Raw genomic sequence first — 25,543 nt, 5'->3', positions numbered from 1 at the left:
CTCATGCTTCCCACCCTGGCTCCACCTCGCCCTTCAGTGGTGCTGAGTATCCACCTGGATGTCCCAACAAACACATGAAAGGCCCCTGCCTGGCCACCCAGCCTCTAGGCTTCTAGGATTTCTGTGGACTTTATCTTTGCTAACCCCTCCCCGACAGCTTCTCATTAACGTCCATAAGTCTCCCTTGAGGTCCAGGAATTTCCATTCTTTGCACACACAGAAAGAATTTATAGACACAGCAGACCTCACCTGAAGCCATCCAGTCCCCAAAAAAGGCTAGACTCATATTTATTAGGGAAATCAGGAGGACAACCAAGTTTGCGGTCCTGAAATTCTATCATTTCCAGACAGAGGGAAGAGTAGGTGTGGGTGCAAACTAGGAAGCAATTTAAGGCAATTTTCGACTAAAAGGAGAAAGGAAGAGGAAGAAGAAAAGAAGAGGAGGGTTCAAAGTCAGTTCCCAGGGAGTTTACAAGAGGAAAACGCTGGCTTTTCTTCTCAACCCCGACAGCCTAACCTGCTTACAGATCTTTCCCCTCCACTCACCCACAAAAACATGCACAAGAGCAAGACCATGACAGAGCACACTGCGTCAGGAGTCAGTAGCAAAAGTCTCAGTCCTACAGGCCACAATCACTGTGGGTGCCCTTAACTGACCTTAGAACTCTGGCTCTCAGCTCTACTCAAGATCTTTTTGTCACATTCTTAGCTGTAAGTTTACTGACTTTGTACTTCAAATCCAACCTCTTTCCAAATCCTGCATAAATTTATTTTAAAGGGATTTTATGTCACTACTATACTAGGTAGAATATGGTATTCTACCTAGTCCCTGAAAACCCTCTTTTTCAGAACACTCTCGTTCTTCCCCTGATGTCGCACTTACTTCCTAGGATGCTGTTTGCCAGTGTCTTTGGTCCTGGTACCCTCCTGACTCCTCTAGGACAAGTCACTTCAGCAGGCACAGCTGCCTAGCTATCCACTTTCCCAGATGTGGTATCATGGGTCTGCAGCCTGGCCCACAGGCAGCTATGGATCCCAAACACTGCTTCTCTGTCCGGTAGAATATGGTAGAATACCATATTCTCCATAGTCACTACCATACTATGGTAGAATATGGTATTTATAATAAAAGCAAATATTTAAAATCTTAGCTATAAAATTATAGCCAACTTCTGACACCTTTGAGCCTGCAAGAGGATCACTTCATTAAAAATGAGAAACACTATTTGACACAATCAAAACGATAAAAAGAATTGAAAAAGTCAACGAGTCAGTACTATTTCGGGCACCCAAATTATGCATTAGTCTATCATCTTTGTCTACCACTTCCCATACTGAAGGAAACTCTGGACCAGATTGATTATATTCAAATGTGTTCTAGTAACGAAGTCTTTTCAAATGAAAGCTCATGTTTACAAAAAATGAAGCAAAATAGAAGCTCTTTGGTAGATTGAGAACAGAGCCTCAAAGGTGGTTGGTCCATTGGCACCTTTCCCAGGTGTGGACCTGTGGATCTTCTGACCCCAGTCTGTAGCCAGCCCAGTGCAGCCCGGACAGCATGAAGCAGTAACTGGGAATCCAGGGCTTCTCAGAACCTTCTTGTTCTTCCCCTGGTGTTCACACTTACTTCCTAGGATGCTGTTTGCCAGTGTCTTTGGTCCTGGTACCCTCCTGGCTCCTCTAGGACAAGTCACATCAGCAGGCACAGCTGCCTGGCTATCTACTTTCCCAGATGTGGTATCATGGGTCTGCAGCCTGGCCCACAGGCAACTATGGATCCCAAACATTGTTTCTCTCTCTAGAAGTCAGCACCCCCAGGTCTGCCCCTAGTCTAACATGGGCAGTGGGCTGAGACAGAGAAGCTGAGGTCCCAAGGCATCGCAGGCAGGGTCTGAGCACACCTGATGCATGGCGGGCAAAGCGGGGCTCCTGCTTGCTGACGGGGATGCTCGGGAGAGAAGCCCGGTTGGCCCGCTTCCTCTGGAGGATGCCGCTGTTGTTTCTGCGTGGGCTGCTCAACCCAGTAGGCACAGACAGTGTCCCACTGCCCCTCAGGGGAAGGAGACCTGTGGAGACAGAAAAAGTTCTAGGACTAGGCCAGTCTTGCCTGTCCCTGGCCGCAGTGTCCCCTGTGGACCAGTCTCAAGGTAGGGAGGGAATGAAGCTGCAAACAGGCCCCTCCTTTGGCAGGTTGAGGACCCTGGGGTTGACCAGGAAGTTCCCCAACCTGAAGGACTCTGCCCTGTGCAACTAGTACCTTCCTTCACTAAGGCACTCCTTGAGCCCAGGCCCTGGGAAGCGAGCTCCCACTCCCTCTCTGGTTCCTTTGCCCTCCGGAACAACTCCATCTCCTTCATCTGCTTCAGCCGCATCTTCTCCTGGGCAGACCTGGAGATGGTGACCTGGAACTGGCACAAGGTCAGAGCAAACTCCATTAGCCTGGGGTATCCAACCATACTTTCCACACCTTCATTCATCCAGTCATCAACAGGCCGGGGATACAGCTCAGTGGCCTAAGTGCCTGCCTGGCAATCACGAGGTCCTGTGTTCGATTCCCGGTACCAAAAAAAAAATTCCATCCAGTCATCAAAACTGTGCGTGCCTCCCTGTGCCTATCACTGTTCTGGAAGGGAATAAAAAAACAAATAAAGTCCTGCCCCCCCCAAGAGCTGCGTAAAATGGGGAGAGAGACAATAAACAGACCAATCTCTAATGTCAGAGAGTGTGGTAAGAGAAACGTATGGAGATAGATGTGACAGTGGCCTTTGTTTTACATAAAAAAAGCCTCAGAGACTCCCTGCAGAGGTGAAATTTAAATGGAAACGTATATGAAGGGTGAGAGCAAGCCATGCAGTTTCCAGAAGAGAAGTGTTCTTAGCATAGCAAATGCAAAGGCCCTGAGAGCAGAGTATGCCTATGAGGACACCGGCCACAGCACTGTGAGTCGGGCAGGGATAGGACACAGGTTGGGAGGTGACAGGACTCATTCCACGGAGGGCCTTGTAATACACAGCGAGGCCCCGGGCTTCCTCTGAAGGTCGCATTTAAGGTTTTGAGCAGAGATTCTGGAGTGGGATCCTTTCTGGGGAGGGAAACAGTGACTGAGATGAACTGACTTCCTTCCATCTGGGGATAGTGGCTACACTGACAGTCATTTTCCATAGCTTTTTACTTGAAATGCCTTGAGACGCATAGAACTTATAGCTATAGGACCAAGAGTTCCTGTGCCTCCCTCAGCAGCACCATCTTTGACAGACACAGAACCTCTGGCTTCCATTTCCCCAGGATCAGGCCGGCTGGGATGGAGATTGAAGGTTGCTGCAGGTGGAGCAGGCACAGTAGCTAGGAGACAACTGAGCACTCAAGCAAGAGGTGAGCGGCCTGGAACAGGACAGTAGAGTGGGGACAGTGGACCCAACAGTGTTTCCCATCTTTACTGATACATGAGGTGTCAGGGAGAAAGGGGTCAGGATGGGCTGGGATTTGGGGTCCTGTAACTAGAAGGGTGGAGCTGCCTTTCCCTGCTCCTCACTGACAGGGAGGACCCAGGAGCTGTGTTTGAGGCAAGGAAGGTTGGAAATATCATGAGATAGGGGAGTGCAGGTGTGGAGTGGAGCTGAGTAAGTGAGTCGGGGGCCAGAAGAACGTGTGAGTTGGCAAGGGAGTTTAGCAATCCCATGACACCTCGTGTCAGGGGCCAGAGGAGGCCTGCTGGGGGGATATAATAGACCTGGGGCCAAAGGACCATGCTGCTGGGGACTTGGCCCCTAGAATTCGGAAGAAGAGACAGCAAGAAAGGCAGGGAAGAAGCTGCCTTTGATGCAGACAGAGAACCTCCACCCCTGCATGGAGATTTCAAGGGGGGCAGCCCCCAAGCTGAGTCAAAAGCTGCCTCTGGGTCAAGGTAGAGCTGAGATGTGACTGTCATGTGGAAGGTAAAGGGCACTGGTGACCTCAGTGCAGGCAGTTTCTGCGGGGCAGCAAGGACTCGCCCAAGGGGCGGGTGTTCAAAGAGATGGGAAGAGATATCCATACAGTATATTTGTTTGGGTTTTGTCCTGTGCTTAAAATGAAAGAAGCAATGAGAGGCATGACCCAATTTCAAGGAGAATGTTGTTGGTGCAAGAAAGTGCTCAAAAGCTGGGGTTAGAGCATCGGGTAGACTGAGTCAGAAGGACAGGAGATAGTGGGGAGCACAGGGGACCTATGGAATTGGGGTACTGCAGAGGATAGTGATTTTCAGTGGCACAGCTGGTAGAGAGACCAAGAGTGAGCCACTGAGGCGAGGCAGGGGATGAAACATCTCGCTGCATGGAATTATCAGGACTGTTGACCTTCTGTGGCCTGGCCCTTCCCACGGTGCTCACCGGGTCCCGTGTCACCCAGTACCTACATGGAGTAGCCCTCAAGGTAGTTCACTGAGCTGAACTGTGACAACTCTGTGTCAAAGAATAAGTCCCGATTTCAAGTTTTACTAAACTCATCCCAACTAGGAAAGAGAAGCCACCTCCCCAAGGTCACCTTATAAAAGCAAAGAATCTGTCAGCCTGTCCAGCACAGCCTCCGGCCCGGCAGCCCAAGTCAGCTGCTTCTGCGTTGCTATATTGGGGCTCAGCTCATATTACTCAGCTTGGTTCACCTAAGCCCTCCGTCTTCTCCCTCACATCCTGCTTCCTTCTGGCCCACATGTGACCTTCCTCTGTGCTTCCTCCTCCCCACCCCTGCCCCTCAGCAGCCCCCTGGACTCTTTCCTTCACCCAGTCTCTGCCCTCACTGCCCGGCCTTGTTTATCTTCCGCTCCTCAGCCCTCCACCAGACCTGGACAGGCCGCAGCCCTCAGCTCTCCCGGCCTCTGCACTCTCTCCCATCTGCTGGCTCTACACTTGCTTTCAATCAACTGGTGGTCCACTTCCACCTGATCTCCTCCTCCTCTCACTGCTCAGATACCTTGGTGCTGGCTTCCTTCTGGTCTTCTGCTTTTGGCAAGGGTTGGGCTTCTTTGGCATGGCCGAAGGAGAAGGTTGTCAGCACAGGAGCAGACTGGGAGGAGGCCAGGGACTTCTTGGAGGCCGCAGTGGCAGACCTGTCTCTGATGGGTGGGGCCAAAGGTTTGGGCTCTGAGGAGTCAAAAGCAGAGATGGAGCTGAGGACACTCTGTGGCTGGTATGACTTCACTGCCCAAGTCCTCCACCCTCCGTTCTCCTGCCCAACACTGCCTTGATGGAGGAAGTTAGATTCACTCTACAGAGCAGCTTTGCAAAGGATACTGGGAAATCATGTCATCCTCCATTCATTCATTTATTCATGCACTCATTCACTCATTCTATAAGTACTTCACACCTTATTCTAAAATAAGGGTTGGGCAGGAAACAGGGTCAGGAAGAGAAACAAATACAACGAGCCCATGACCATTTTATACCCATAGAGCAGAGCTGGAAGAGGCCAGAGAACTAACTATGATGGTCAGTCTGTTCATCTCACAGATGGCAAAGCTGAGATCCAATGACCTTCAGATGCCCTTGTGATTGAAAAACTACAAGTTCACCTCCAAAACATATCAAATCCATAGCATCTTTTTGTCACTCCATATATTCCCAATCAGTGGATTTAAAGTATATTTATTATTATGGAGACAGGGTGGAAAATGATTCCTTGATTTCCTCCTGGTCACCAGGTTTAAAGCTCCCTGTCCTTGGGAGAACCTGCAGAGCAGGGCCCCTGGGATGGTGGCCCGTGCAGAGCTGCCCCCAGCTGCAGAGGGCATCAGAGGGCTTCTGTACAGTGCTCTGCTTACCTTGCTCACCTGCTTACCTTGGGGCAGGGGAAGGATCGGGGCCAAGCAGGAAGAGGGAAGAGGGACTCAAAAGTAAAAGGCAGGGCAGAGGGCACTCGTATCCAGGGGACAATGGGGCAGGATGAGGTCTGCAGGAATGCCACAAGGTACGGAGTCCCCTCAGCCGCAGCTAACTGTGTGTTTGGCACGTGACACAGATCATATGCTCTCACCCCCAGGTGACAGGCTGGGGAGTCAGAGAACGTCCCCTAAGGACTTTGCTATCTTGTAGTCACATTCTTACCTACGCCCCTAAGAGACACCTAGGAAAGTCTGTCTGAGCAGCCTTCCAAGGCCCCCAGTGATGGGGTCTCCTGGCCCAAACCCCCATGTCAGCAGTCACAAGGGTAGCTCATGTGTCACCTGGGGTCACCCGCCACTGCCAGCCAGAGGTCAGGGGAGAAGCAGCTGCCACCAGGTTTGGTGCCAGGGCTGTCTCACAGCCCAACTCAGCGTCCTGTCCCGGGCTTCTTGGAGAAGGGCCGGCTGCTTGCTCACCTGCTGAGCCCATTAGCAAGGGGGCCAGAAAGCCAGTCACCTCCTGCTGGTCAGCAGCTGCCACTGCCACCCACCGCCCAGGGCGGCCACTCACCCAGCCTGCCAGAGCGCTGGGCCTCGCTTCCCACCCCACAGCCACAGCGCGGCTGGCTCCCTGTCCCTCCCCACAGCGCTGGGTCCTCAGGCCCTAAAACAGGCCCCTCTCCCCTCCTTCTCCCTGCCTCTGAACGCCCCCTGCCCTGCCCTTCTCCTCACGTTCATCCTGGAGTTGGCCCTGTTCCCCTGACTAGACCTGCTGGGACCCACAGACGGCAGGGTTTGTGGGCTGTGGTTTAATTTCTCACTCTGCCCAGAGCTTTAAACAGAGCAAGGGGCCACAGCACCGAGTATCACCGAGTATCACCCCCAGGGCAGGTCTGACAGGGAGCAGGGATGACGCACCCCTCCCTGGGCCTCAGCCGCCCTTCATCTGTCAAACAGGACAGCGCAGTCCCTCCTGTCTGGGCCTCCACAAGCTACGCGAGCCAGAGTGAGTCAACATGCCTGGCAGAGCTGCTGCCACCGCCACTGCTCCTTCCCTGCCACCCTGCCACCTGGGGCCACAGGTGACCTCAGCTTCCCTGTCTGTGAGGGGAGGGGCTCAGAGGGCCCTCAGGCTCCCCTGCGCACCCCTGCCCGGGAACAGAAGACTCAAAACTCCGTGTGGGGCACTGCCTGCAGAGAACACGTACCTGAAGATTTAGGGGTCTTCTCTTGAGGCCCACTCTCCTGAAGCAGTCTTAAAAGAACAGAGGAAAAGTAGCAGGGTGAGAGATGCCAAGCACAGGTGCTGGGGAGGAGGGGGCCCCTGGGTGGCTTGAAGCAGCGGCACCCACACAGTGACGGCCCCCCACCCCCGTGGTGGCTTCCCGGGCCACAGGGCAGCAGGGCAGCAGCTGCAGCAGGAGGGTAAATTGTCCCCCAGCTCAGAGCTCAAGTGCTATAAACACCCCTACCCAGGAGAGCTCAGTGGTCCCCAAATATTCCTCCCCGCCTCTGCCATCCTTCAGGAAAATCTGAAGGGTTTAGGTCCTTTTGCTGTAACTGAAAATTGTCATTTTTTTGTACTAGAAGTTCAAATTTGATCAGCCACAGGAAGGGAAGATGGGAACATTCCTGACCCTAGTTTTGATTTCCATTTTTAAAATGGAAAGTGCTCTTTACTCATTCAACAGATATTTACTGAAGACCTACTATGTGCCAGACAATTGCTGAACAGCTACTACGTGCCAAACACTGTTGCAACACTGGCAATGCAGCATCCATCTGACAGAACGCAGTTCTTGCTCTCACGCAGGTTAGAGTCCCAGGGAAGCCAGCTGTGCTGTAGCCAATAGGACTTTCTGCTCACCAGTCATCAGGACCCACTGGGGCTGGCAGGGTAGTCAGCCACCACCAGCAGACTGGGATACGTCTGGCCTTCGATGGATTCTCAGCAGACAGACCCAGCCCAGGGTAGGCAGGAGAATGGGCAATACAGGTGTCTCAGAGGACCTAGCGCTGCTTCCTTCACCTTCTCCTTGCTAGAGACCCCATAGCAGGAAGGACCGAAGCCAGGATAGACCCTGCCCACCAGGGTCCCTCAACACACAGCGTCCTAGTTCCTTCTCCTTCCTGCCACGCCATCTTCCCTTTCCCACCAACCCTAGGCCACACAGCGCAGTGGGGCATGTCCCAGGGCACCACAAGCTGGACCCACCTGAGAGCAGCCGCCCCACTGTCCCCAGCTCCAGTCTGCTCCCCACTCCCTGTCTCCACACGGGGTTCCAGCACCCATCCAGCACAGGGCTTAGCTCCCCTCTCTGACACACACCCAGTCTGTGCCTGGCTGCCCCTGCTCCCTCCCCTGTTCACCCTCTTGAAGACCCCAGCTTCTGCCTCCGCCCTGTTCAGGCACCTCCAGCTTCTCCCCTCTCAAGTCCTGCCCCGGCCTTCATCCCAGAACGTACCGCCACACCACCCTGTGGCTGCTGAAATCAACTCTCTGGAGCTCATATGCTCTGTCCCACTCACCTTTGTTTCTAAGTAGGTAATTAAGAGCCCATGTAGGTGGATGGGTGAATGAATGACATGGCAGTGGAGCCTCCTTCCCATCCATTTGCTGTAGAGACTCACAGAGTCTCTGATGAGAAATCCCAGTCCCAACCCAGCAGCATGGGGCAGGTGTTTATTATGTAACTAAACCATGCCAAAGGGCCAGGCATGGTGGTGCACACCTGTAATCCCATCCCAACACTCTGGAGGCTGAGGCAGGAGGATTATCATGAGCTTGAGGCCAGCATGAGATGCATAGTGAGTTCAAGGCCAGCCTGAACTACATAGCAAGACCCTGTCTCAAAAGGCAAAACAAAACTAATAATAATAATAATAATAATGATAACCCATGCCAGGGAGCCACAGAGACTTTGAGATATAGTCTCTGCTCTGCAATGCTCCAAGTTAAGGAGTAGAATGAGGTTTAAATGAGATAAATAAAATATGCAAATACGAAAAAATTTACAAAGCCAAAATTTGTTATTTAAGTAACATAATGAAAGGAGCAGGACAGTAGCAGTGGAATGTGCAGAGTAAGGAGTGAAAGAGTGGTGCTGGACAGCAGAGATGGGCAAGGGGCAGCACCGTCGGGGACACGACCTTCCCGTCCCACAGACAGCACAAGCGCGGAGGGGTAAGGTTTCCGCAGTGCAGCAGAGGAGGGAGGGCTGAGGTTCAGACCAAAGAAAATCATCTTAAAGGCAGCACAGGAGAAGAGAACGGCAGGAGAGTCAGAGAAGAACAGGCGGGAGGGATGGAGAATGGAAGAGAATGGAGAGCAAAGGGCACGGACAGCAGATTAGGAGGGGTTGCGGGGAGTCAAGAAGGAGCCAATAAGAGAGATGAGAGGGCAGGAGCGAGACCAGGGTGGGAGCTCTTGTGTTGTTGCTGTTGCAGCAGACTTGAGGGGACGTGGCAATCAGCAGCAGGCGGCACCAGGAGGAAACGTCCCAGACCCCCTCATCTTGGTGGAATAAAAGGTCCCAGGAGCCGGTAGTTCAGGGCGCCTCTGGCCATAACCCTGGCACATCCTCCCTGCCTCCCTCTCACACTCAAGTCAGGAGGAGCCGGAAATACCCAGCTGCAGCAGGGACCCCTGGGAAGATGGCAGGGCCAGGGCAGGAGATGTAAGGACACCCAGACTCGTGTGACCTGGAGGCCACACACACAGATGAGGCCCCAAGGTGAAAATGAGGCAGGCCTGGGAACCAAGTGCAGGAACAGCCAGGCTTAACAGATGGATGAAAGAGGACACGCAGGAGAAGCCCTGGCAGGTCAAGATCTAGCATACCAAAGTTCAAGGGCTGTCAGTGATCCAATCAATGAAAAAGAAAGTCAAGAGTAAGGAGATAAGAGAAAAGACCAGAGAGTCATTGTAACCCTTGATAATACTGTGCAGAGGGCGGAAGAGGCCATGGAGAGCGAGGGGGGGTCAGTGGAGCAGACAGCAGTCTGAGGAGGCTGATGGTACAAATCAAGTGGAGGACTCACATCCAGGAGCAAGTACGTGGACAGGTAACCACGCCCCACCAGGGCGGGAGAGATGTGGGAGTGTGAGTACCGGCAGAAGAGAAGGCAGCACGGGAGACGCCAGTGAGGAGGCTTAGGGAGATGGGAGAATTCAGAACATCAGGCGGAAGAAACAGAAAGGAGGAAGTCACGGTAGGACCTGACTGACTGCATGAGCTGGGCCCATGGGCTGTGAGCACACACTCACACACAAATATGCCTGCACTGAGACACATACAACATACACAGACACAGATACAGACACACGCAGGCATTTCTAGCTGCACATGAACATGTACACATGCACACACGGACACATACAGAGGTACACACATAGACCCGTAAAGACATACACACACACACAGGCACACATATACTCACGCACACACATTTGCTCTAGTGTCTGTTCAGATTGACAGGGATGTAGGGCATACTCTCTATCCTACTGATGAGCCATAAACCCAGATTCATCGCAGTATAGCGCTCCCTTACCCTTCTGAGTCCCCGCCTTTTGGGGGTATGAAGACACCTTTTTAAATTCAAAGGTTTATGGACTACACCCCACCAACACAATAAGGGCTATACTTCTAGTATCCAACAATTAAGAAAACACATAAAAAAAAAAAAGGCTAGGTGTGGTGGCGCACGCCTGTAATCCCAGCACTCGGGAGGCTGAGGCAGGAGGATCGTTGCAAGTTCAAGACCAGCCTGGGCTACAAAGTGAGCCCAAGACCAGCCTGAACTGCATAGTGAGACCCTGTCTCCAAAAAAAGAAGAAAAGAAAAAGAAAATATATAACAACAAAGAGCTATCATGAGTTCAGTCATACTCCAAAATAATTTGTATTTTATTCATCATTACAGCAACCACAGACATCAAGAAAAGGGAGAGGAGAGAGGCCTGAGACATTGTCACGCCCTCATACCCAGCCTGCTGGAGCTCATGATCAGAGACTGGCAGCAATGCTGCAGCCTCCACCTCTGCCTCCCACATGCTGCCATCCCAGAGTTGTGCCCAGGCACATGAGCAGCCCCAGTGGGTCTTGGGGGTGGGGGAGAAAACACAGCAAGGCTTGGCACGGGGCTCTTACCGTGTGGGGGGAGGCCTTGTTCCCGTGAGGACATCGTGGCCCGGAGCCAAGGGGCTGGGAAGAGGGCCAGGCCTGCTGGAAGAGGTCCCCACGGACACTCCTGCCTTTGGGATGGGGGGGATCACGATGCCTCCCAGTGACTTCTGCATCTTCTCGTCATTGCAGTGCAGGTATTGCCGGGAAATCTGCACCTGGGAGCGGAGGGCTCTGGTTCACGGCAGCCTCCCACTCCGATGCTCCGCTCCAAGCCCTCACAGGCTGGGGCCAACTGCCGGGAGGTGCCTTCTGGTTTCCCTTTTCAGCCGCACAGGGACCCCCAGAAAGCTCAGTGTATCCACAGCACTCCAGCTGAGACACCTGGCAAGCTTTCTTATTATTATAATTACTACTTGTTTTTGTTGTTGTCGTTCTCATTTCAGAAATAACCTAGAATGTCAGAGCTGGAAGGACTCTCAGAAATATCTGATCCAAACCTCTGTTTTAATAGATGGGCAAACTAAAGCCCAAGGAGAGGCAACCCACACAGCCAGTGAGGGGCAGAGCCCAAATTCAACCTCAGCCCAGCTTTCTTTCCCCACTGCCATACACCCTAAAGGAGAGGGCCAGACATTAGGCAGAACTCCAGCATACTAAGACCAAGGAAGGCCTGGAGACCACCGACTCCAGGGGTCATGTGGCCTCTGCCCCTCCAGAGCTTCCGGGTCAGCTATGAAGGTTTTGTGTGCTGAGGGGTGAGGGAAGGTGAGACCTCTTCCAGTGTTACTGCCATCCTTGAGGACAGCATCCAGCACACCTGCGGGGATGCTCAAGGTACAGGAGCAGGGGTTTGGATGGAAAGGGTAGACAGACAGAGGACAGCTGCAGGAAAGACCGTGGAACCACCTTACCCCCTGAGTGCCAGCGCTCAGCTCCTGGGCACCCTGCCTGCTCCCGGGAAGGTCCAGGCCCTTCTCTTTGGCTCCACTGGCTTCAGGGGTGGTAGGGATGCTCTGGATGGGAGGCATCGGCCTGGGCACCCTCAGCAGTCTCTGGGAGGTGGTGCGGGGGACGGTGCTCCGCAAAGGGACTCCTTTGGGGCCTCCCCCAAGATCCAGAGAGGCTGCACAGGGGTGGAGAAGGGGAATGAGTTAGTCCAAAGGGAATGGAGAGTGGCGGCTACACCCAAGCCTGGCGTTCTAAGGCAGAATGGATGACCCCAGCCCCACTCCATCAGCAGACTGATGGTGCTGACCATCCTCTCGCAATGAAAGCCACCCATTTACAATTCCGAGGCAGTGGGGTAGGAAGGGAAACAAAACCAGTTCTCGGCTTGGGACTAAGGACAGCAAGTTCTGGCCCTAGATAGAAGCCATATGACCTTGGGCACGTCACTGTCTGTCTGACACCACATGTTCCTCTGTGAAATGGGATATTCACAGAGACTCAGTGACACCACTTATAAAATGCCAAGCCAGTGCCTGGCATGGGATGAGGGCCAATCAATTCCTTCTGTTCCTCCTCTACTTGCAGTTAATGAAGTATAGCTGTGTTGGCACTCCTATCACAGCCTGAAAGACAGAGCTATACTTGCAACCCTTAGGGTAATACTTTCTGTGTCCGGTGGACATCTTCCCTGGCCCCTGCCCCGTCCCACCCTGCACAGCAGCACCCCATGGCAGGTACACAGAAGCCAACCCCAGCAAGTTGCTGGAACACCTGCTGATCCTCACAGCCTAGGGGCCCAAGGGCCCTGACCTTGGGGCGGGGGGATGGCAGGCGCCAGGGACCAGGGCTCACCTCGCAAAGATGCTGCCATGCCCTCCGACAGCCTCCTTTTCTTGAGTTTGTCCTTGATCTGGGTGGTGTCCCTGGCCACACTGTTGGCCTCTGACTCCAGCAAGGTGACAGACACCTGGGGGCGAGGCCCCCAAGACAGAGCTGCAAGGTCCCTGGGGTGGCCATTCCCGATATGCCAGCCCTTCAAAGGGCCAGCCAGTGTGACGCTGCCTGGGTCCCCACATCCACTCAAGGGCTGCGATGGCTTCTCATTGCTCAGCAGGACACTTGGTGCAGGCTGGATGGAGGCTGAGGGGGGCAGAGATATATTAACTTGGCACTTAGCCTACAGTAGCACAAGTACTGGTAAATTCATTGGCATTGCTTCCATGGCACAGTCACTTGGCATTCCAGTTCCTCCAGAGGGCAACTTACACATTCAGCAGTGTCTATGAAGCACCTGGCCTGAGCAAGACCTGTGTCACAGGACACTCAGGGAACAGAAAAGGGAATCAATATGCAGCACTAGCACAGCACAGATGAGGGACCACAAATCCTGAGGAAGGGGAGCCCATCTGCCCAAGGCCACATCCACCCACCTCCAGGAAACGCATGCAGGTCCCTCCAGCACTGATGCGCACCAACCACAGCCCGGCAGTTAGGTGACTGGCAACAAGTCATGCCCAGAGGTGGACAGGAGTCCACCAATTATTCATGCAGTCTGGGTGTGAAGCCCCAGCACCTGAGCCGCAGATAACAGACTACAGCTGCCTCACAACACAAGCGGAGCCAAGCTCTGGGTCAGCCGCAGGCCTGTAAGGGAGCTGGCCCAACAGAACCCTCAGATTCCCCATCCGGAGTAAGGGATGGAGCTCTGCTGAAAAAAGTCTGCAGATGGAAGCTGGAGCAGAAGGTGGTGGAGAAGCTAGGGTGGAGACGAGAAAAGTGTCACAGCCGGGCTGACGCAATAGCAGCGCCGACACAATAGCAGGGCCCATCTCCGCTACCCAGGGCCTGATCCTCTCCCAGGTCCTGAGACACAGACCCCACAGAGCAAGGCCCTGTCCTCATGGGGCTTGTGGGGCTCCCCCAGTTTCCCAAAAGAGCCAGCCCTCCATTCCTGGTGTCCATGCCTGGCAGCCCCATCCCTTGAGGTCCAGAGCTGAAAGAACCTGTGCGAAAACCAAAAGGCATTTGCAGCCAGGGCCACAGTAAAAATAATACCCACACAGTGATACACACTTATAGTCCCAGCCCTTGAGAGGCTGAGGTAGGAGGACCCTTGAACCCAGTGGTCCTGGGCCAGCCTGGGGAACACAGCAAGACCCCACCTCAAAACAAAATAAACAAAAACCACCCACTGTAGCTTGACAACACCCTGGGCATCCATCCCAACACCTTCACTTCCCCCTGCCAGGCCGAGGCCCAAGCTCTGTCCTGTGGTCAGTGGCCCTGACTGGGCAGCTGTCAGGAGGAGTCTTCCAACCTCCACCAAAGTCCTCCAAGGCCACTTAGTGTGGCCAGACCACCAGGCCACGCCCTCCCATCTCACCTGGGCTGTAAGCTGGCAGAGTAGCGCTGATGCCTGCAGGCAGGGGCACGCGGGGCCCAGCCCTGGTCCTAGGGACGCTCCCACAGTACACGGCCACCGGAGCCAGAACCTTGGCTGGGGACAGAAGAGGAGAGACACGCTTTAGAGTCGTCTAAGGCCTGAACTGAGAACACCATCCCCAATTCCTGAGTCCTTTGGCCTTGAAGGCCCTGCCTGAAGTGCTAAGGGCATGTGACGGCCCAGCCCTGACTCAGGAGCCTGGCCTACCGGTGGGAGACTGACCAGGCAGTGCTGCCCTCCCCACAGGACCCCACCTACCCTGCTGCCAGCCTCTTGGCCTAGCTCCCTCTCCTCCCCCACTCGCTTGCTGCCTCTCTGCCTGCTTTCTACCCCCTAGGCTTGCTCCAAACCCCAGGCCAGGCCTTTGTTCTCCCCCACATGGGGTCCCCTCGGGCCTCCCCCAATGACATTGACCCCTGTCGTGCACAGCCGTAGCCTCTGTCACCATGCGTCTCACACTCACGGCTGTCCCTGAGCCACTTCCTCACTGCCACCTGCTTCAGGCAACAGCCTGCCCAGGGAGTCTGACGATGACGCTGACACAGAGCATTCCGTTACCTGGCCACCAAGTTCTGCATCAGCGCAGCCTACAGATCTTCCCTCTTCCCTCTGAGCTCCCCAGGCTCTGACGGCATCCTTCGTCACCCCGCAGACGTTCACTAACGCCTGCTCTGTGCAGGGATTCTGGCCCCCCACACCCGGACACACAGGCTGAGCAAAGCCGACTCAGCCTTCATGGAGGCCCAAAGGCTGGTGGAGGACACAGTGATGAGTGAGCGAGCAGTGGCAGTGGGAGGCCTGGGAGCCCTAGTCACGGGCAGGAGCAGTGAAGAGCTCCCTGAGGGAGGGGTGCCTGGGCTGAGACAGGAGCAGAGCCGGGCAAGGGCCGAGAGACAGCTCAACTAAGGCCTCACTCCTTTAAGAGGCCGCCCCCTTCTATGGCCCCACACCCAGCCACACCTCCCCGTGGCACTCTCCTCCTCAGGAGCTTCCATCCTGCCTTGTGGCTTCCTCGGTACCCACCTTGCAGCAGGCACTTACACGTCAGCCCTGCTCCCTCATGGCACTGCCCCTCCCAAGGCACCTCAGAACCACCATGGGGCCTTAACCTCCCACCCAGAGAACCCCACACACATCTTCATCCCCAGGAGAAGGCCCCGAGACCAGCACTCAGAAATCTAGGTTCCCATTTCTGTCACTGTGTGAGCTCAAGGAAATCAGCTAACCTGAGTCTCAGTCCCTCCACCAGTAAAGCAAAGCGGTTGAACACAGAATTCAAACAACACCCTCATTCTACTTCTAGACTTGTAGATTTTTCTCGAGCCCTCAGCATCTCTCACTTCTCCACTGCAGTGTAAAGCTGAGGCGGTCTGACGTGGTCTGACGCTTTCATAAGAACGCATCAGAGCCCAGGGTGTCTGTCTGAGCATGGGCCCTGCCGCCGAGCTGCCCTGCTCTGGCCATCCTGGTTCTCTATCTTCCTTGCAAAGGTCATCTGGTCCCTCTCCTAGGTCCTTGGGGGTTAAACAACTCTGACCTCATAAGCATCCAGTCTATCTGGGGCAGAGCCAGTCCTCCTAGAGCTGGAAACTGAGGCTCAGAGCTGGTTCCCCAAAGACAGAACCAGGACTGGACCCCCAGCCCCTGCATTGAGTTCTTGCTCCCCTACCTGGGCAGCTAAGGAAACAGGTCATCTACATTTGGCAAGGGGCCAGCCCACACCCCTGCAGAGCCACAGGGCAGTGTCAGCCCCAAGGAGACACCCCACTGCACCTCAGAGTCACGGCAAAGCTCAGGTGAGTGCCCAGGACAGTCTGAGCCCTCTCTTCCAGACAGCCACCCAGCCTGCCAAGCAGGAGGCCCAAGGTCCGTCCACACGGCAAGAGCTGAAAGTGGTGAAAAGGCACAGCCCCTGGCCACATCTCCCAGACAGAGAATCCACGGGAGGCCCCACTCTGTAAAATACTAGGAAGCATGCCCCCTAGTGCCCCTTACCTGGGGGGACATCGTCACGGGAACCCATGCCCTGGAGAAAGAAGGTGCCCACGAGGCTGTCTGGAGACAGCAGCGATTCCTGGGCCCTGAGCACAGGCCTTGGAGGTCCAGAGGGTTCTGACCTGTGACATCCAGGGACCTGGGGTACAAATGAGCAACAAATACTTTAAACCACCACCCAGAAAGCCCAGAGCAGCTAACATAGCTGCAGTGACAAGTCTGCCACAGGGCCCAAGGATACAGAGATGTCTTTTCTGACACCCAAACTTTCTCAGACATCACAAGCTCCATGTCCCAAAACCACTTGACCTTTCATAATCAAGAATGTCAGAAAAACCCAAGCAGCCTGCCATACTTTGTCACTTGCAGATGGATCCTTCAGGGGTCTCAGGGAAGGTGAGACTCTGAACACTTTTTCATTCGTTCCTATTTTCTTCAAAAGCCCTTCACTCCACCAGCTGCTCTGAAAGCTCATGGTGAGTGTTGAACTTCTGTGCTCATCCTCATCACCTCAGTGGTGGGGTCTCCCCAGAAACTGACTGCTCTGGTTTAAATATGAAGTATCCCCCAAAGAATCATGCACTCATGCACTGCTCCTCAGTGCAGCAGTGCTCCAAGGTGAGGTCTAAAGAGGTAACCGGATCAGGAGGGCGCTGTCCTCATCAGTGAGTTCATGCATTGATGAGTTCAGAACTGAGCGGCTCTCAGGAGATGGTGCCCGGGAGGAAGTGGGTCACTGGACGGGGGGTGCCTCTGAAGGCTAGGTCTCATTCCCAGCCCCTTCCTCTCTTTCTGGCTGCTAGGAAAAGCCCTGTCCCACACACCCTTCAACCACGATGTTCTGCCACACCTCAGGCAGAGAAACATGGAGTCCACTCACTATGGACTGGAACCCCTGACACTTCAAGCCAAAACCCATTTTCTTCCTATAAAGTTTTCCTTTCAGGTCTTTTGTCATAAGAACAAAAGTAACACACCGGTTCTCCTGGTTTTTTTGGGTTGTGTCTGTCTCAATCCTCATGTTCTCAGCCCTCACTCTTATCTTACTGAACACATAACTCTTTTGGCCCTCTCACCCACATCTGGTCTTGCTACCCAGATCTGACCACCCCAGGCCTCTTCCCAGCCTCCTTTGCACCTTTGAGGTCAGCCGTGAGCTCTTGCCCTTGACATGACTCCAATTTCCTGTGGCATAGGTCACTGTCACTTCACATAATTTTATGATGAAGTGGGAACGTGGACAGCCAAGGCTGATTATCAGTAAAATTAGAGTAAAGCCAGGCCACATCTCCTAATTTCTATACAGAGAGCACCTGCCTTCAGGTACCACCCAGGTAGAGGTCAGCATACTGTGTCAACTCCCTGTTGTTGAGCAATAGATTCCAACTTGGGAACTGAGAAACTTGTCTTTGCCTGAAAGTCAGCCTGGCCCAGCCCCTAGTTGGCCCCAGAAGACAGAGCATCACCTAGCAACCCTCTGGCCAAACGGGTTATGCTCAACCCAGCCCAGTCCTGGCCCAGTCTTGTTCCAGTCTCCCCACTTAGCACATCAAGCCACTTGCGTTCTCTGGCTGAAGAGAATCATCCTCACGCAACCTGCTGTCTGGTGAATACTGGGATAAAAAGGCTTTGGCCACCTGGTGTCAAAAGCAGCTGTGAATGTCTGTGAGAACCAGTGCTACTCTCAAACAAGGTGGTGGGAGATTCTATTCCACAGGAACCAAGCCCAGCTCAAGCAGCTTAGGAAGAGGCTCACATGGTCAGTAAGGCCCAGCAGGGACGTTCCATAGTGAATTAAAGCCAATAAGCTGGAGTCCAGGGCTTTGGAGGCATGGGAGCTGCAGGTCCTACCTGCTACCCATAGTTCTGACCAGAGGATATACTTCCTATGAAAGTTATAGGTAAAAAAGCAATATTTAGGGTTGGAGGTGTGGCGTAGTACTCCCTCTCTAGGAGGCTAAAGAGACAATTTAGAGTTGCCTAAAGATGTGGAGATTCAACGGCCATTGATACTACAGTACAATGATGGGCCTTCTGAACAAGCTGCCCCCTCCTGCAGCGTTCTCAGAGTCAGAGCATCAATACCCTAAGGTAGCCCTAGTTCCTCGGGGCCTTAGGGACACCAGCAGTGCAGAAAGGAACCCAGAGCCACTCCAGTGCTTGCCAAAGCCCTCATCAAGCAGAGCCCTTTCGGGAGGGACTCTGACCTCTCAGGCCCTAGGACATACTTGAACATTGGGCTGCTTGAACAATCTGAAAGGTTTGCCATCACTCCGCTAGGGGTTCTACAGAGCAGGATGTTCCAGGAACTGGCCCACGAGGAGGTTGCCAAGGTTGCTTCCGGACAAGCAAGTACGTCCTGTGTGAGAGCTGTGAGTGGCGGAGACCTGCTCCTTGGCCACACAACGTCCCGCCCCCAAATGCACAGAACTCAGTTCTCAAGTGGTCACACCCAGCTGGCTCCCCACTTCTGCCCTTTGGTGAGGTGACACTTCCAGGCTCTCTTCTCCCACAGCTTCCCTGCCTCTCCTGGCTCCGTGTCCCTCATGGCCTCCCTCCCTCTGCCTGTCTCTGCCCAGCTGCTCCCTGGCTCTGGGTGCTCCCGTGTGTCCAAGTCCTCTCAGGGACAGGATCTGCTGTGAGGCTCCCATCACTATCTATCTATGGAGATTTCCAAACCTATTGTCTATCCTGGTCCTCCCTCTCTGGCCTCAGACCAACTGCTTTCTGGATGGTTCCCCTGGATCTCCCAGGGGAGTCACAAAGCATCCCAGGGCTCCATGTCTCTCCCCGCTTGACTGAGGAGCAAGTCAAGAAGGAAGGTCAGAAGTGGACACATAAGTGTGACAACCCCTTGGAAATTTGGGTGAAACCGGCAGGAGAGAGATGGACAGGGTAGTAGCTGCAAAGGGATGGAGGGTGGATGAAGCTGTGTATTGTTTGTTGGTTGTTTGGTCTCTGCTTTCTTAAAGGAAGTGCTAGCGTATATTGATAGGAGAAGGAGGCTGGAGAGGGGAGGGTCTCAGGGGAACAGGGCTGACTGCAGAGGGGACAGGGCCAGGTGGGAGGGAGAGGACAGGAAGTGGGAAACAGCCAGGCTGGAAGCCTTGACACCGTGGGTGACTTGGAGGCACCTCTGCCTGCCTGCCGGGCTTGAGAGGAGGACTGTGAACCAGAGAGGTTCAGAAGCAGCCACAGAGGCTGGCCTTTGACGCCTGAGAAAGCAAACGATTCTATTCAGTTCCCCAGGTCCCTCCATCTTTGGTAGCTGCGGCCAGGGCTGATTTCTACCATGACCTTTGTCCTGGTAAAGTCTTCCACTTCTAGACCTGGGTCCCAGGGTCATCTCACCAACCTGGGTTTCAGTGCCCACAACCACCATTAGTCTTTTAGACCCATGGCTGTCATTTGGGGACATCCCAGGCCCCCACTCACTCAGGCTCTGGCTCCAGCTGTGAGCAGTTTATGGGCCAGCTGGAAAACAGGGCACAGAGAACACACACGCCATGGTGTCCCCAACTCTGGAGCTCCCCCCTCTGGCTGTAGATGCCACCTTCCCATCACCATGAGATCAGGCGGGGTCAATACCCCTGTAACCCCTCTGTCCTCCAGACAATATGAGGTGTGGGTCAGCTAGCAGCGCACAGGAATATAAAGAAATACAAAGTGCCTGGCACATAGTACTAACTCAATACAGGTCTGTATCATGAAGGAGTTAAAAAAATGGGAGCACACCTTCACAATCAGTCTTGCTGAAAAGAAACTACATGAAGGAAATGAACATTTCTCAGTTCCCTGTTGCAATGTGCCGGGCACTGCCCTGCCTGCTTCCAAATATATGGCATTAAACTTTCCAAGTAGAGCAACACAGTAGATGTCATTGCCCTCAGTTTATAGATCAAGACAACTGAGGCTCGGAGAGCTCAGTAACTGCACCAGGCCACAGTCACCAAATGGAAGAGTCAGCATAGAGGGTGTCTGCTCGGGGGCTGAGCACAAAGGGTTTCGAGCCTGCATTCGGGAGTCAACAGATGGATGAGGCTACTGACTGACCTCAGGCACATTATTAAACGTCTCTGCTCAACTGCAAAATGGAGATAATAAGATCTGTCTCGCAAAACTACTTAGAGTATTCAAAAAACAGGAAAACTGTATAATCCTGAGTCTGGCCCCTAGCAATGCTCAGTAAGGCGCAGCCAACAAAGTAGTTGTTTGTGTAGCCATCCTCTTGCTGTGTCCAGCTGTCCTGGGAGGGAGAACTGTTCCCTTTGAGAGTCTTCAGGGCCAGAAGCTGCCAAAGCCTGGCTGAGGCTGAGTGGCCAAGTGAACAGGGTGAGCAGAGGGCAGTGAGCAGGCTGGGCAGGACACTCAGAACATTAGATCAAGTGCCACCTTGCTGGGAAATGCTCCAAGAGAGCCCTTCTTACCAGGACAATCTCTACGGAGGCAGTTAACATGGTAATAATGACTTCCCAGGGCAGGGTGAGGTGAGTGATCAAGAGCCTGATGCAGCACAGCAGGGGAATGTGACCTCCGTGTCCAATAGCAGCTCAGTGGAGGGGGAGGGGAAATGGGTGGACAGGAAGAAGTCAAGTACGGCTGCATACATGTATGTTTAGGGCCGGAGTATTTGTACAGACCCAACACCCAACCAGGGAATTCTGATATGAGAACCTTTGGCTAAAGGGTCTGGGAAAGCCTATGAGTGAGGAAAAATTGCACTGAGACTGTTTTTTAAAAGGAATCAAGTAAGTGACATGCAGAGCCACCATGTTTTATGATCCAGGCTGAGCATGGCACAAGGGCATATAATTAAGGGGATGCCATTCACACTGCAGACATTACAAATTCGTACATTTACTATAGTCCCTTTCTGATAAATGACACATCTTTTTCTAATTCACAAAAGGAGCTGTATGAGTAAGCTGTGACCCTCATGACAAATGGTACACAATTACGTATAAATATCCAAAGTTCAAAACCTTCTGAACCTGCTCCTAGTTGTATAAACCATGTTGATACCACTACAAATCAGAGATTAATCAAATGCATGCTACTAATTGAACAAAATTGCCTGTACCTGGTTCTCTCATCATTAAATTTAAGCTGGAGGTGGGACTGAGGTCAGCTAATCCCCTCAGGGTAAATGAGGCACTAACCAGGGGCCCAGAGAGCCTGCCTCACATGCAGTATTAGTCTGTTCAAGCTGCTATAACAAAATACACACAGCCGGCCTGTTCCAGGACCACTCCAGTAGCTGGGTTCACAGCTTCAAACGGTAGCCTGTGAACACTTAAAGATACTGAGGGTAAGACGGGACCGAGGAGAAATAAAACCTCGTTTCCAGTCAATGTCTTGACAAAGTAGTTTTGACCATGATTCTAGCACCTGAATAACTGTCACACTCCAGGACAGAATTCATGACAAAGAGCCCCATGAGAAGCTCAGAGAACGTCAGGCTCCAGCCCTGTCCTTCCAAAGGCCCACAGGAAGGTCAACTCCCTGAGGACGAGCCAGGGCCACGCATGTGCCTCTCCAGGATCCCTGCTAGGCTTCACCTAGGACACCAAGCTGGCTTCCTTGGAGGGCCATTTTCTTCTGTCCTTGTTTTATAGAAGGGAAATCTGAAGCCCAACAGACATGTGAGTGAGGCCAAGAACCAGAGATCTGGAAATCTCAGCCCTCCACACAGCTGCTTTGGACCTAGGTCTGTAGTTTGAAGATCAATGACAAAGAAGGAGTACTGCGTTCCTGAGTTCCCAAGGGGAACGGAGAGAGGGACAGAGAAATGGGGGGACAGAAAAATAGGGTTCAGTTGAGCACAATGAGGGGCTGACGGAGCAGAGGGCAGAGGTACCCAAAACTCAAAAAGTGTGGAGGAAGGCAGGCTGAGGGCAGATGCCCAACTTCCCTGTAACCAGGAAACTGCGAACATTGAGGGGCAATCGCTGCTCCCCAAAACCCGGTGCAAGTCAAGATGGGCAGCAATTCCACTCCTGGTATCCACTCTTGCAAAGGTCTTATACATGTGATCCAGGAAAGAAGCACAGGTACGATCCCAGCGGCTGTATGGGCTGTACGGCCCAAATCTGGAAACAGCGCAGATGTCCACCAGGGACACGGAGGTATTCCCTGTGGTGTGCTCATGCTGTGGAATATGACACAGCAATAAAAACCAACTACTGCCCTAGTAGAACACCATAGATGCCCATGGCAAGATCTTTAGTGAATGAAAGAAGCCAGACCCAAAGCACTGCAGTGTAGGAGTCCACTTAGATGAACTTCAAGGAAGGCTAAATGATCCTGAGTGCTGAGCAATGCATACAGGGATAAAACTCTTAGAGAAAATCAAAAGGGAATCAGGAGAGAGAGCCACCCTAGGGGAATGACAAGGATGGGGCCCATGGCGTGGGCTCTTCGATCTGCCAGTGAGTCTGTGTCCTGACTTGGGTGGTGGCCACCCAGTCACTTCATAATTATTCTGTATAAACAGTTCATTCTCCGCCTGCAAGGATGGAGGCAATGGGAGGGAGGGGCTGACATCACCCCGCCTGTCATCGTCCATGACACTCTCCCTCCCTCAAATCTGCAACCCAGGCTCCAGGGTAGAAATGGAGCCAATCCTAGGAGTCCCCAAGGGTGGAGGAACAGCCATGTGGGGCTTCCTCGCTCAGGACCCAGTCATGGGTTCCTCATGTCCCCACGTGGGCCAGGCACCCGTCTGCTTGCTAGCCTTCACTGAGGCATTACATAGCACAGACCGGCCCCTCCCACAGGGTCCCAGGGAAGGGGCCCGGTCAGGCCCCCCGCCAATGTGGCCTTGGCCTACAGAGGTGGCTGACTAAAATCTGCTCTGGAAAGGAACAGGATAATCTCCACCGGGATGATCGCAGCATTGACATGAGCTCCACTTAGCACATGGGCTAACACATCAGGTGTGCACCATCCTGTCCCCATCCCCATGGAAACTGTGAGACAGGCTTTACTGAACCCCCACTTTACAGATGGGAAACTGAGGTTCACAGAGGCAAAGAGCCCAAGTCCACATAGCTAATAAGAGTGATACAGGCCAGTGTCAGAATTCAAAGCCAACTGGGAATGGTGGCACTTGCCTGTAATCCCAGCACTCAGGAGGCTGAGGCAGGAGGATCACTGCGAGTTCGAGACCAGCCTAGGCTACAAAGTGAGCTCAAGGTCAGCCTGAATTGCATATCAAGACCCTGTCTCAAAAAAAGACAAAACAAAAACAAAAACAAAAGCAAAAAAAAAAACCCAAGAATTCAAACCCAGAGAGAGACCCTCCAAGACCTGCACCTTACCCAGATATGCCAGACCCAAGCATGGTATCTCCCTCAGCACTCCCAGGGCCCTGTGACACAGTCATGGGGAGAGGACAGCCCAGGGCAGCCTGACCATCCTCAGCTTGCAGCACCTCAAGAGCCATAGGTCCAACCTTTTCCTTCAGAGCTGGCACCAGGCAGGGGCTGTGGGCGAGGGGCTGTGGGCGAGGGAAGCTCAGAGAAGGGCAGGGGCTCCCTGCAGTCACGCAGCCTCTGCGTCATGACATGACTTTTCTGTCAGGGAGCCCTGTGTGCTTACTCCAGGTCAGGTCTTTCTCTTCCCTCCCAGCGCCCCAGTGGTCCTGACTGCCCTCCCATTCTGCCTCCCCCACCCCAACAGCTGGGTGTGCACAATGCCTCTCACCTCTCTGTCCAGAGGCCAAACCCCTGTCACCAGAGGAATCCAGGATACTTAGTCTCTCCAGACACAATGCTGCCGCCGGGTCCCAGGAGGCAAGCACAGGACCCTCCCCCGGCCCGCCCTGGCCCCTGCCCAGCCTCACAGCCGTGGGCCGCAGCCTCTTGTTGGGCGGGTTCTGGGCAGCCACAGCGGTGGCTGGCGCACTCCTATGCCCTGCAAGGTTGCCTTGAACAAACACAGCTGCATAGCAACGGCTCTCAGCCCTCAGAAGGAGCGGCTCCCTGTGTATGGAGAGGAGCAGGAGGCTTTTCCCCTGGGCCTCCTGTCCCCATGGCTCCCCAGGGCTCTGGGCACTCCAGTGGCTGACTTGGCATTCAGGGCCATGACCACCACAGGGAGCACCAGGCACATGGTGCGGTGACCGCAGCAAGGAAGTACAGACTGGCACAGGGCAGGGGCTGTGGGCGAGGGAAACCTAGTTGGGAGACCTCTGAACCCAATGCAGGTCTGCTCCCAGACTGCTCCAGGAGGCAGAAATGTGAACAGGCTGAGCAGCCAGGCAGGGCCGAGTCCAGCACTAGGCCCTCTGGCCAGTACTTAACCTTTCTCAGCCTCCATTTCCCGTCTGTAAAATGGGTTACTGACAACAAGAGTTGCTGTCAGCCTTAAATGGGTTTCTGGAACAGCCTTGTGATTTGTCCAGCACAAAGAAGGCCGTCCAAGCCTTGCCCACAAATACTTGATCCACAAGGGGCCGAGGAAGGCCGCGTAGTACGGAGCAGGAGACAGATCCACCTGCGAGGGCACAGCAGCCTCCCATTGCTGAGCGCCCTCCAGCCGGGCCTGTCCCCAGACCCGACCCAGGGCAGTGGCCTGTGGGGAGAGATCTTGTGTGTGGCACTCAATTTCCCTGGAAGATGGGTGTGAAAAATGCCAAGGTCACAGGTGGGCACACCACCAGCGAAAACCCAGAAAGGAGGGGAATTGGACCAGCAGGACCAGTGGGTGTCCCTTAGCTCTGTCCAGAAAGGGCGTGTGTGCACCTCCTGCAGGAGGCAAAGCTTCCAGAACCCTGCCCTACTGGGCTCCTGGGGCTTGAGGCGGAAGCTCGCCCTGGACCCGCAGGCCAACCCGGCTCCACTCTCCTCCCACTCAGGCTATCAGCCGCCTGGTTCACTCGCAGAGCTCTGCGCCTGGGACCATGGAGCTTTCCCTGGGGGCCGCCCCGTCACACTGTGTGCCAGGTGCGGAGCCGCAGGGAAAGCGCAGGTTGCCCGCAGGAGCCCGGGCCTGCGCCACCTAAAAAGGGGAGGTACTTTGCACAGCCGGGAGGAACTCGGGCTCTGACCCGCACCCTGCAACCTCAGAACGGGCTCAGGAGTCAGCAGCTGGCGCAGGTCGGTGTAATCCCACACAAGGAGAGGCGGAAGCAGGAGTGTGACCCCAGCCTGGCCAATGTAGCAATTTAGCAAGACCC

General features: G+C 53.9%; 1 protein-coding gene across 2 annotated transcripts in view; it reads right to left on the bottom strand.

Moving 5' to 3' along the window:
• Positions 1-24,299, bottom strand: part of Fam179a (family with sequence similarity 179, member A) — a 49,584-nt gene extending 25,285 nt beyond the window's left edge. Inside the window, exons 1-10 of one of the 2 annotated variants that reach the window (XM_013522669.1) lie at positions 24,070-24,299; positions 16,366-16,504; positions 14,311-14,424; positions 12,780-13,067; positions 11,891-12,102; positions 11,004-11,194; positions 7,063-7,109; positions 4,948-5,117; positions 2,258-2,408; positions 1,902-2,066 (exon numbers count right to left, since the gene is read on the bottom strand). In XM_013522669.1, the coding sequence (XP_013378123.1) occupies positions 1,902-2,066; positions 2,258-2,408; positions 4,948-5,117; positions 7,063-7,109; positions 11,004-11,194; positions 11,891-12,102; positions 12,780-13,067; positions 14,311-14,424; positions 16,366-16,393 (1,366 nt within the window). In that variant the 5' untranslated portion in view covers positions 16,394-16,504; positions 24,070-24,299. The remainder of the gene's footprint in view (positions 1-1,901; positions 2,067-2,257; positions 2,409-4,947; positions 5,118-7,062; positions 7,110-11,003; positions 11,195-11,890; positions 12,103-12,779; positions 13,068-14,310; positions 14,425-16,365; positions 16,505-24,069) is intronic. The other variant, XM_005400540.2, reaches the window with a different exon arrangement.
• Between the last annotated feature and the right edge of the window lie 1,244 nt (positions 24,300-25,543).

The sequence above is a fragment of the Chinchilla lanigera genome, unplaced genomic scaffold (assembly GCF_000276665.1).
Source record: "Chinchilla lanigera isolate Chin_1 unplaced genomic scaffold, ChiLan1.0 scaffold00068, whole genome shotgun sequence".
In the NCBI taxonomy this organism is placed as follows: domain Eukaryota; kingdom Metazoa; phylum Chordata; class Mammalia; order Rodentia; family Chinchillidae; genus Chinchilla; species Chinchilla lanigera.
This window is presented reverse-complemented; position numbering and strand designations above follow the sequence as displayed.